General features: G+C 42.1%; 1 protein-coding gene across 1 annotated transcript in view; it reads left to right on the plus strand.

Annotated features, from left to right (window-relative positions):
• COL19A1 (collagen type XIX alpha 1 chain) overlaps positions 1-12348 on the plus strand; it is a 181093-nt gene that overhangs the window by 78986 nt on the left and 89759 nt on the right. The window contains exon 13 of the mRNA XM_035109681.2: positions 9653-9706. Within this exon, the coding sequence (XP_034965572.2) occupies positions 9653-9706 (54 nt within the window). The remainder of the gene's footprint in view (positions 1-9652; positions 9707-12348) is intronic.

The raw sequence follows: 12348 nt of genomic DNA on the forward strand, positions 1-12348 counted from the left end.
CTAACAAGTGTTTTGTGGTTGTCCAAAATATTATAGGAATCTCTGAGTGCTTAAACAGAGTTTGACATTCAGCAGTCCTTCAGTGCATAGATGCTGATAATAATCTATGGTTCTGCAAAATATACTATTGTAATGGAATTGCCTCTGACATGGAAAGCCAGAAGTGTGCGAACATTCGTGTGTGTGTGTGAGAGAGAGAGAGGGAGGGAGGGAGGGGGAGAGAGAGGGAGGGAGGGAGGGAGGGGGAGAGAGAGGGAGGGAGGGAGGGAGGGGGAGAGAGAGAGAGAGAGGTTAAAGAAAGGAATGTGTCAAACACCTATTCACTGAGGGAATTTAAACATCCCATTTTACACCTAGTTGGGGTCCAAGCATCATTTTGGGGTGAGTGCAAACTTGTAACATGGGCCTTCACCACCAACCCTTCCCCGCCCCATATATACAATATCATGAGTCATGAAATAAAAGTTTCTATTTGAATTTGGAACTGACATTTTCTACATTTCTGAAATTGAACCATGGCTAGCACTAAGAATTTTCAACCATGTTCCAAAACAGCACTCCCCCCCCCATGCAGTGGCCCCTTTCATGTGTCACACTAGGCTGTAGATTTTTGAAATCAGAAGTGGGGAACCTGTTGACCTCTAGACTTCAACTCCCATCCGTTCCAGCCAACCTGGCCAGTGCTCAGTGATAGTCCAACCATATATGGAGGGCCACAGGTTCCCAATCCTTGTTTGAAACCATTGACCTGGCTTCATCCTGCTCCCACAGATGCTCAGGTCACAGTATGGCTTGCCATGTCATGCAAACCCAGATTGTGGCTTGTTTGCTTCAAACTACGATATGGGTTTGCATGACACAGCAAGCCACAAACAGTAAGCCAAGAACCCAAGAACCAACATTGGTGCACTTACGACTTATTCATAGGTGCCAACTCCCAGATCAAAAAATCTGGGATCGGCACCGGAAGTCGCACTGAGGCCATTTTGGAACTGGGCAGAGCAGCACCGGAAGTTGCTTCTACGCATGCTCTGCCCATTTCCAAAATGGGCGCAGTGCCGGAAATCGCTTCTGCGCATGTCCAGAGACTCTAGACATGCGCAGAATGAGCCTCCCCGGGCCGGTAGGAATCCAGGGGATTTACAGGGGTTTTTAAAATCCGGGCTGCCAGCGGGAAACGGCTGGAAAAATGGGGGTTTCCCGGGGAATATGGGAGACTTGGCAGCTATGGACTTACTACTGCTGTGTGCTGGGGCTTGTTCGTGCTGTGCACATCGCCTTGTGGGATTAAGGAATCCTTTGCTGGGGGCAGGAGGCAAGTTCAAGATTAAGCCATGGTTTAAAACAAACTGGCACAGTGTGAGACGCAAACCAGCTCGGTATCAGTTTCCGTGACAAGTAAAGGAATGAAGTGAGGTCCTTTCAATTCTCTTTGCATTCCCAAGTATGGATTAAAAGGGCAGGGGGAGAAGGATGTGTGTTAATAACAGAAAACAGCTTTGCCCTACAGATGGAATAGGGAAGCCATCCTGGCCACAATCCTACATGCTGCACTTCTCTGTTTAAGCCTATTACCATCTGCTTTGTGTGGACAGATGTCTGAGGGTGACTATTAATGTGAGCCAACACCTGTGCGGAGTACGTTTCGTGGAGGAAGGTTCTTGTGAATGGCCGGATTGTTACAGATTTTGGCTTTAAAGTTGAAATCCTCTGCACATCTTTCTGCAGTAACTGCTCTCATTTTTTTGCACATTTTCAGAAGCAGCACTCTTGAAAGTATCTGATGAAGTGTGCATGCACACGAAAGCTCATACCAAAATAAAAACTTAGTTGGTCTTTAAGGTGCTACTGAAGGATTTTTTAAATTTTGTCTTGAAAGTATGTAAGACTGGGGAACAGAAGCTGTAAAAACCTGAAGTAGCCATATGCTAGCACTTACTTATAATGGAGTTTTGCTCAGGAAACATGTTGGTGGGTCAAAAATGTTGAGAGCGCTGATGGTCCTGTGGGGGTTGCAGGAACAAACAGGGCAGTATCTTGGTAGATCAGAAAAAAAGATATAAAGCAGTTCGTTTGTAAAGCGGCTATTTTGAATATTGTGGTGTCTGATCTTTAGAATGAGCCATTTTTAATTTGTGGGGTGCTGTTGTTTGTTTTGGTTGAGGGAGCGGAGATGTGTCGTGAGAGGAGAGGAGCTGGGGGGCCAATCACAGGAGACAGCCGCTGGGAAGATACCATTTTCTGCCAAGGAAGATAAGCTCCCTCACTTGAGGATGAGTGTGAACCCACTTTTACCCATTTGTTTTGCAATGAATGAAAGTTGAACCAAACAAACTCCATTTGGTTCAGTTTTTCATTTGTTACAAAACTAATGCCAGACCCGTTAGTAAAATATGAAGTGGTTGTTAACATGACTTAGCTTGGCTGGACACTTTAAGGTTCAGGATATTTTTCAAAGATGAGAGTGTTGTAGCAGTAGAACATATATTGCTGTATCGTAGTTGGCAAATGTGGTGTGTTACTCTGACAAATAAGTCTGCAGAGCTCAGGCCCAGGGCTTATTTCTCTTTCATGCTAGCAAGGAACCCCCTATTCTGAGAAGAGCAAATTATGGAAGCCTGCAGCATATTACAACTGAGTTAGGCCAAAACAAATTAATGTATATAATTGGCAATAAAAGAATGTTCTGACAAGAAAAAACTAAAGAGGACAGGGTAGTAAAATATTGTTCTTGTGGCCAATTTGGGACTGTGTCACAACATACAGATTACTATTTGTATGTGAGCAATACCCTTCTTGAAAACAGTTTGCAGCTCTTTATTTTTGTTCTGAGAACGATAAAAAGTTAAGTTTATTAGAGAACAGAAATTGATTTCCACTTGCAGCAGCAAATATCCAGGTGCAAATAGTCTAGGAGGGGATTTGACCTATATAAAATCAATAAAGTATTTCTAGCAAAGAACATGGCCTCTAGTGCATCAGTTTTGGAGTGGGCTATTGATTTTCCAGTGTTTAATAATGGTATGTGTAACATGATGAGAAAAATAAAAATGGAAACAAATTGTAAAAGGAGAAACAGCATTAACTTCTTTGCTCTCAGAGCGCTAGACATCTATGAGTGCATGTTGCAAGAAATACTGGAGATAAGAAGATTCAATCATTCTAAATGAAAAGTCAAAATTAAAAGCAAGTCCATTTCTTGTTGAGAAAATGATGCTGTCTGATTTAATGGATATTTACTTAGAAAGAAGTCCTTCTATGATCACTAGGGCTTACTCCCACGAAATTGTGCATAGGATTTTAGCCTTATAAGAATGTCTGTCAGTCTCCTGCAAAATAGAGAACCTAAGTAGGTTCTCTCCTGCAAAATAGAGAACCTAAGTAGCTAATACTGTTGCATGCCACCCCCAATCTCCGAGTGATGCAAGATTCTGGGTGTTTCAAGTGCTTTACCTAGGGTTTGTGTTTCCTTTTGGAAATGAGGCACAGCAGAGTCTGTGGTGTCTTTATGATACATGGTTTATTGACACATATATACAGCCTGAGCCTACAATGGAGGCATTCACAGCACTGACACCCCAAGAGGGCCTTGCTTCTTTTGTAGGCATAGCTCTGTATTCAGATGGACATCAACATGGCTCTGACCCTCTCCTCAGCTAGCTGCCTTTAACAGACTGCCACTTTTTGACCTATGTCGCACTCCAGCAAATTCTAAACTCTGAAGCTTTTGTTATTATTAGTGTTCAATCAAAGCAAACGTCAATTCAGGTTTTCTGAAGATTTATGTTTGCTCCAATGCCGCTTTAAAGACTGGGGTTTTGCGGGGAAAGCTCCAGAGCAAAAAAAAAAAAAAAGTGCCACTTGGACACTGAGCTTTAAAATGCAGACAGTGTCTGGAAGAGCGGAGAAAAGTTAAGTGTGGGTTAGCCTATAGTTGCCTTGTTGGGCTTAGGCAGAGGTGACCCAGATTCTATTCTGCCATGAAACTCCCCGGGTGATATTGGGTCAGGCGCTATCTCATAGGATAGTTTTCCTTACAAGTTTGTTGCAGCAGCAAAATGGGGCAGGGGAGATCTATGTACACTGCCTTTTCAAACGAAGGCTGGAATGGAAGTATAACAAATTAAGGAACTTGCAGAAATATAAACTGAGAGGTCATACTGGTATCAGAAGCTTGTGAAGCTGAGGCTTTACAGTACATGCTCACCAGTCCATCACACATTTGACATTGTTGTAATCGCTGTGCGGAATCTGCTAGTCTCTAAACAACAATTGTAGCAGTCTGCTGAATCCACAGTAAATGTTGATGTCTTAAAAATGCATTATGTGAGAGTAATGCCATTTGTCAACTACTGACAGGAAAAGATTGGTTCCTGACTTACCTTTTAAAATAAAAGGGAATGGGGCTAGTTTCTGTTTCTTGTAAGGACTCGAATGTTCTGCAGCTAGAAAATCAGAAATCAATCTTAAAATATGATTTATTGACCTATTGCGTGAGCAGCAAGGGTGCTTTCTTATATTCTTCTGGTTGTTTGTCACCAAAGCCTTTTTGGTCATGCCTTCCTGAAGAACACTGCATATGACCCTCCCCCTATTGTTTTAGTTTTGCAAAGGGGATATAAATATCCCAGAAGGAGGCAGAAGAGTGGGGTTGTGGGGTGGGGATCAGGGCTATGTGATCCCAGGAGAGATGTCTGCATCCCCATTTCTTGTTTATTACTTATATTCTATTCTCAAGGTTTTTCATCTTGCTGTGAGAGCATCCTTCCAGTAATTCTGGGTTCAGTCAGCATGAATGCAACTAGGGGATGTCTCCAAGCTGGAGAGCCTTCATACCAGATCTCTGTCTGCAAACCAGAACAAAGGCCTAAAGGCCTGTGTCTTCAGCTCAGTGTTCCAATTTGCTAAATCCAAACATCTGGAGGGGAAATGACTGACTATCACTGTTATCTGGACCCAATTTATATGGAGTTGTAAACTGGCAGTCATGAAAATGCAAGGCTAATTATGGAATTTAGGCCTATAAGTGACCTTAAGTGCCATGTATTTCATCCGCTACTCATAATCACATCTAAGGCAGGTGCTTCTCTGTTTTAAAAAATCTCTCATTTATGGATTCAGCAGTTGTCCCCCTTGCACTTTGTTATACTGCAAATATTGTTGTCATAAAAATATTTGTACATGAAAATTCTCAGCATATAAGATGGCAACCTTTCTGCTGAAGATCATTTGCAGGGTTTTAAAGGCTTCTATGTGAGAAGACAAATCCTGTTCGGAGATCTATGCTTTATTCATAGCATCCCAAATAACTTGCAAGTTCAGGTACCTGCCATGCTTCACTTGGCAGAGACTTGTGGAGCAGGACCTTTATAAATTAGTGGTAATGCCTGGATTACTACTAGTAGTAATTTTGTTGCCAAATTTAGGGCAGGTGTAGGGAACTTGTGGCTCTCCAGGTATTGTGGGACTACAACCCACATCATCTCTAACCAATAGCTACACTGGCTGAGGCTGATGGGATTTGGAGTTGACAACATTTGGATGGCCACAGGTTTCTCACACCTAATTTTGGGTCATGAAGGTATCATAATACTGTGGCTTTTAATCCCCCCCCCAAATGATGGACCAGCATGGCTTCCTACGCCTTTTTATCCAATTACTTTGTTCAGGGTTAAGAACAGGCAGCATTTGTTTTGTGACTGTCATTCTAGTAAGGACTGCTAGTAGGGGACGTGAGATATGTTTGAATTCCTCACAGATATCATGTTGGCAAAGTAAAGGAGTGTTTTTCTTCCCTCTAATTTGTTGTCCGTACAAGATGGGGAGAAAGTGAGGTGTAATATTGAAGGTGTCATTATGTGGGGAGTGTGTGCACCAAATAGGGGGGAAACTTAGGGAAATAAGTTTGAAGCCTAGAGAGTCTTCTCCTGAGGTACTCTCCTGTCTTTAAAGGGCTTTTAAATGGCCACTGAGTGTATGCATTGGTTTTGGCCAGGGTGATTTGGATATGGAGTTCTGAGATAGCAGCTGATGTAGTGGCAGAAGCTGGATGTTTGGAGATGAGCTGTGGAGGACTGTGTGAGAACTACTCAGTTGCTTTTTTGATATGCATTTTGATATGGTGAGAATATGAGTGGAGTGGGTCCATGCACAACACAGCAGGGTGGTCATTTAATTGTTTACTGCCAAATGTACACCTTGCAACAAAGTCCATGTGTATTCTGCCGCCACTCAATCCTGAAGTCTTGCATCAGTCTGGCAGTTTAAGTTCCAAACTTGGCAGTGCTATCTAGTGTTGCCACATGGTGAACCAGGCATGGATCTGTTCAACTCTCCATCTAGTCACACCTGTTTACCAACTGGCCTTGATATGTCTTCATTTCTTTCTCACTGCAGTTCCTTGTGAAGTGCTTGCAGTTCTGAACACCAAGTACACTCAAGGGGTGGTGTGGGTGGGTGGGTGTTGAACAGTGTAGTGTAAGACTGGAGGTTCTGTTCATGGTGACCCATGCAACATGGGGATAGAGCCCCTACAGCAGCAGCAACAAAAAGCTGCTTCCATGAATACGATTCCCCCCCCCCCACCAGCCATTATTGGAACTGTGTTGTGGCACTCTTGGAATTCAGTAGTAAATTATAAAAAGGCACAGGGCTCTTAGAAGTAATGAGCAGTAATGTGGAAAAAGTGAAGGATAGGATGGGTTTGTTTGTAGACTCAAGGAAATAATAAAGACTTCAAGGGAAGAAGAATGCACAATATTCACTGAATGAAACCAGAGTTTCTAACAATTGCTTCCTTATTCTTTGTTCTCTGCTTTCCTTTCCACTCTTCCATTTCCATCTGGATCTCTCTCTTCCCTTCCCCGGCATATCGCTGCCACTACCCTTTAGGTTCTACAACTCTTTTCTAGCTCAGACGGCCGCAAATGAAGGTTTGCAACACCACGGCAATTGTAGGACATCAGTTTTAAGGTTCTAGAATTAGAACATAAGCGATGCTTATAAAATAAAATAAAATAAACACTTATAAAATATTTTATAACTTTGCCAGCCTGCAAAACATTAAACTGGGTATATAGAAAATTCCAGGGTTAGTTGAGTCAACTTAGTTCTGGACTGTTACGATAACAAAATTAAACTGATGAATAAGATAGGGACTATTTGATATTGTACTCCAGGCATCCCCAAACTTCGGCCCTCCAGATGTTTTGGATTACAATTCCCATCCCTGACCACTGGTCCTGTTAGCTAGGGATCATGGGAGTTGTAGGCCAAAACATCTGGAGGGCCGCAGTTTGGGGATGCCTGTTGTACTCCTTTTTAAAGTGCTAAGTTTCAACTTTGGTAGAAATGGGAGTTTAGAGAAACATAACCCCTTTCCATTTTTCAGGAATAGCATTCATTCTCAGAGCCTAGTGAATCTACATTTTAAGTTCTATGGCTATCCATAATTACACCTACCTAAAAGTTAGCCATATGTTGTGACCATATATATATATATATATATATATATATATATATATATATATGTGTGTGTGTGTGTGTGTGTGTGTGTGTGTGTGTGTGTGTGTGTGTATATATATATAATCCATATAATTGCTGGAGTGTCAGTGGGAATACAGAGATCACCTATATGCAAGTCAGATTGCAGCCTCAGGTTTGTGGCTCAGTAGAAACGGATCTCAGTAATTGCTAGAGGCTTCTCATTTATACATGTCAATGCCCACATTGAAAAACAAGAATAATCAACTATAGGGCCATATATATATATTGACAGTGTTTTGGAAAAATATGGCAAAGCTTCTGACCTGCTTTGCCAGGCACAAAAGACTCCACGAAAAGAGTGTTCTTGCAGAGTATATTCTGCTTTTATTCTTAAAAGTCTTTAACTGCAAAATGATTTAACTGTACAGACATCAACACCACCAGCTTTCACCAACCAACCAAGCCCCAGCAAACACCACTAACATATATACAGGTACAATACAATTAGGTGAGAGGTTGCATGAGTCGCCGCAGACTGCTGACTCAGCTCCCCCAGCATTAAAGAAACAGCGGCCAATTTTTAGCCGTGACACCCCTTCTGTTTCTTTAAATGCAAAAACTCCAACAGAAAACAAAACATACATATATTATATACATAAACCCAGTTTTGTCATCAATTCCTTATGACATGTTGCTGGCAAAGGCTTGGTAAACAAATCAGCAATATTATCTTGTGATTGACAATACTCCAATTTGATTAACCCATTCTGTACACAATCTCTAACATTTGCATAACGGATGGCAATATGTTTTGATGCGGATTTCATTATTTCCGAGCCCGCTAATGCAATGCATGATTCACTATCTTCATACACTTGGATAGGCAAATCTACTTTACAATCTAGATCTTTTAGTATCTGTATAAACCACACGCTTTCATTGCATGCTAGCGACAGGCTCCCATATTCTGCGTCACAGGATGAGGTTGCTACAAATCCTTGTTCCTTTGAACGCCATCCAATTATGGAATTGGCAAACATCACAACCATTCCACTTGTAGATTTTCTGGTAGTTACGCAGCTCCCCGCAGTCTGCATCAACAAATACCTCTAGCCTCTCATCTTGTGTACTAGATATCTTTAAACATACACTTGATGTCCCCTTTAGATATCGGATAAGCCTTTTCAAACCACACCAATCGACAGTACTGGGTTTAGATACACGTTGGCTCAGAACATTTGTAGCACATGCAATGTCTGGCCTTGACCACTGGCTTAAATACAGCAATGATCCTATTTTTGAGTGATACAAGTAATATTTTCCCTCTTCTACTGCTTTAGTTATAATAGTCCAGCCGGGCTTTTAAGGCTTTCTGCATCTTGTTGAGGAAGTTTAGGTAGATTTATTTTATTCATAGATTTATCAGTTTGCTTGACTGAAGAATAACCAGATTAATAAAGATTGAGGTAGAATTCGTGGAATTTATTAGACCTAGGTTGTATAATTAAGCTATTCCCATATCATATATTGGAAGTATTCTGGCATTGCCTCTTTTTTTTAACAGGGCGGCTAGAAACTTATTGGATTTGTTTATTGGACTGTCAACTTTTATTACATCTGTTTGCATGTAACATTAAGTTGGATTATCTTTAGGGCACAAGCAATCTCTCCTTTGACAACAACGTGGTTCTTCTTCCAAATTGTTTTCCTTTTTGTATGGAATATGATGACTGTGCAAAATTCATGGGGCTCTCTTGGAGGATGTGCACAAATGATTGAAAAACAAGAATAATTAGTACCAATGGTAGTTCTTTTGCATCTAAAATTTTCTCTGTTCTTAACTGTGAAAGCCAGTTTGAAATTCACTGTAATTTTTATCGCAGCATTTTCCTTCCTGGTACTGAATTCCGTTACTAAACATTACTGAATCCATTGAGCATTACTAAACCTTGCTGAATCCATTGAGTTGTGATGCTATACATTCTCAATTTGCTGTAAGTGTCTGAATTCAACTGTACTTAGTGCAAATAAATAAATAAAAATGCAATAGTTTCCTGATGCAGTTACTGAAAATGGTCGCTGTTCTTTTAAATTTCCCATAATTGTTTTCCATTTAGATACGCTTTTTGAAGAATGTTAAAAGAATTGCTTGCTTTTTTTCTCCTAGGGTGAAAAAGGAGATAGCGGAGAGCAAGGAGCAGATGGAATACCTGGAAGAGACGTGAGTTGATGTTTTACCTATCCTCAGTGATTTATATTTTAGCTACTCTTTGTGTTTTTGGCACCCTGTAAACTTTTCCAATCAGCAGCAGCCACTGTGGCAAAACAGAGCCACCCTAACACTGGTGTTGCTGCAACTTACCTGCACAGGGCTTGGTTAGGGGCAAGGGTGATGGTGAGGTTGAGGCTGCATGGATACACTAATGGAGCCAATCCAGCTACATCCAGCTGGGCTGTGATGACAGCGGTGTTGGGTTGGTGGCACTACAGGTCTGCCCAAGCATACTGGCTGCTACTGCTTACTGGATATGAGCAGTTTGCTGCACTGGACCAAACACTCAGAAGTGGGTGGGTGTGCACAGAAAGTTAGTTATGGCTCCAATTTATGTCGTGCCCAACGGCTTTTCCGTACGCTCTGGCATTCGTCACAGTGCATCGCGCCAGAAGCAGTTTAATCATGCTGGCCACATGACCCGGAAAGCTGTCTGTGGACAAACACTGGCTCCCTCGGCCTGAAGCGAGGTGAGTGCCGCACCCCATAGTCACCTTTGACTGGACTTAACCATCCAGGGGTCCTTTACCTTTACCTTACTTACCTGCGCCCAACACTCTCAGTGGGTTTTATCCATTGGCGCCTTCCATTTGCAGAGGGACTTTTGATGTAGTAGAAGCCTCTGTTAATGGAAGGGGGAAGAGTGGTTTTTGCCTATTCCTCCCCCTCTCCTTTGCTCTCTGCAAATCTGCTCCAAAGTTTGGCAAAACTCTCCAAAACAGCATGGGAGGTGGTAGAGGCACCACAGTGGGGAGAAAACAATAAGCAAAAATCACTTTTCTGCCTCCTGTTCTGCTTGGTCAAACCCCCTTCTGCAAACGGATGAAGTCCTCCCGGCTGACACTGTATTTCTTTTCCTGCCCATGCTTCTACAAATTTTTCATCTATCTAATGTGAAAGAACTGTTTCTTTCTGGAGCCATAAGCCTGAAACAGTGAAAGTCCATCCCCAATAGTTAACTTCCTTGCCATCATCAGATGGTTTGCACTTGCTGTCTTATTTAGTTAGTCTTATAAGGAACTAGGTCTGACTATAAAAACTGCCTGTTAACTCCCCATGTGCACCTTCCACTTTACCATTCAGCCCACTGGAGACACACAGCACGTCAGTCAGGAACTACAATTTCAAATCCAGCCAACAGCATAAATATTGATTATGAATGCCGTTCATGTTGCTATTCCCAGTTTGCTTGGCATCCAATCTATGTTACCTTCCTAACTTTTTAAAGAACATTTTTTAATGTATGCACCTGAAAACAACTATTTTCATATTTAACACAAACAGGAGATCTTTGGAGGATTGTGCCAAAGCATTCTCCACTGGGGCCATTTATAGCACTCCCTGATATTCCTAACATTATTTTATACCCTGGGAGAAAGGAAGTGTGCCTGGGCTATTTTGACAGCAATGAGAAGAGAAAACTACTGATGCTGAAGTAAACCCTGATACACATTTTTAAAAACGATATACTCCCTTGCACACAGATAGTCACTCTCTTTCTCTGTATCCCCCCCCCCACAACACACACACACCAATTGCACTTTTCCTGGCTCCCGCCCTTGGATGAAAGACTCAGACTCTCAGCTTGAAAACCCCCCAAACTTTATTGATAAAAATCAGCACACAGTCTGAGCATCAACTCTTGGTACAGGGCGCCTGGTTCAATGGCTCATAAGCAGAGTTCTTGAATACATGACTAGGCATAAGCAAAGATGCTCTGTTCTGAAAAAGAGTGTAGCACGAAAAAGAGTTTGTTGCACAGTTCTTCTCCCAAGTAAGGAGACTGTGCTTGCATTTAACCCTTGGACTGAGTACAGCTGGAAGGCTGGAGATGCATTATTCTGGGTCACGCTGCCCTCGTAGGTAAGAATCTCTTTTCCCACTAGAATTGAGGCTTATTTGTTGTGGTACTTGTATTATATCTCACCAGACCCACTCCATTAAGGCCCCATGTGGACCAGTGAACTCTATCTGTTCTACTTTCCAAGCTCTTTTGAGCTTTTGGAAGTTTATCTTCTTGCAAGCTGAAAATAGAAAAGTGCTCCTGAGAAGTCCTTGTTTTATATATTTTCCCCTGTGGTTTTATATCGAATTGTTTCATATTAGTATTAGACTTGTTTTATTGTAAGCTGCTTTGAGGGATGTATGGTTGAAGAGCACGCCCTAAATGTGCAGATAAATAACTTGGTTCAGTGACATATCGTCTAAAGCTCCGGAGTCTGTGTTCTCATGACTGGGAGGGGGGCAGTGGCGGCAATCAAAATGCCGTTTTCAAAAAGCCCCACTAGGGTGTCTCAATAGTGGCCTTGAGCCCGTTACCTCCTTATGGAGCGAGGCCACACTTTTCAAAGTGTGGGCAACCATGTCCAAGAGGACATTTGCCATTACCTACTACAATCTCCACTATATACAGACCCAAGAAGTCAATTCATAAAGCCCCTTTTCACGAAGGAAACAATCTAACCAGGATGGAGGGGGTGAAATGGCTGCTGAGTGATGCTGATGACTCTGGGACTTACAAAGTGGCTTGCTATGCCCTGGCAGCCAGGAAGTTTAGGAAGAAAGAACTGGATGGGCTAGTGGGTCAATCG

This window comes from Zootoca vivipara, chromosome 3 (genome assembly GCF_963506605.1).
Source record: "Zootoca vivipara chromosome 3, rZooViv1.1, whole genome shotgun sequence".
Lineage (NCBI taxonomy): Eukaryota > Metazoa > Chordata > Lepidosauria > Squamata > Lacertidae > Zootoca > Zootoca vivipara.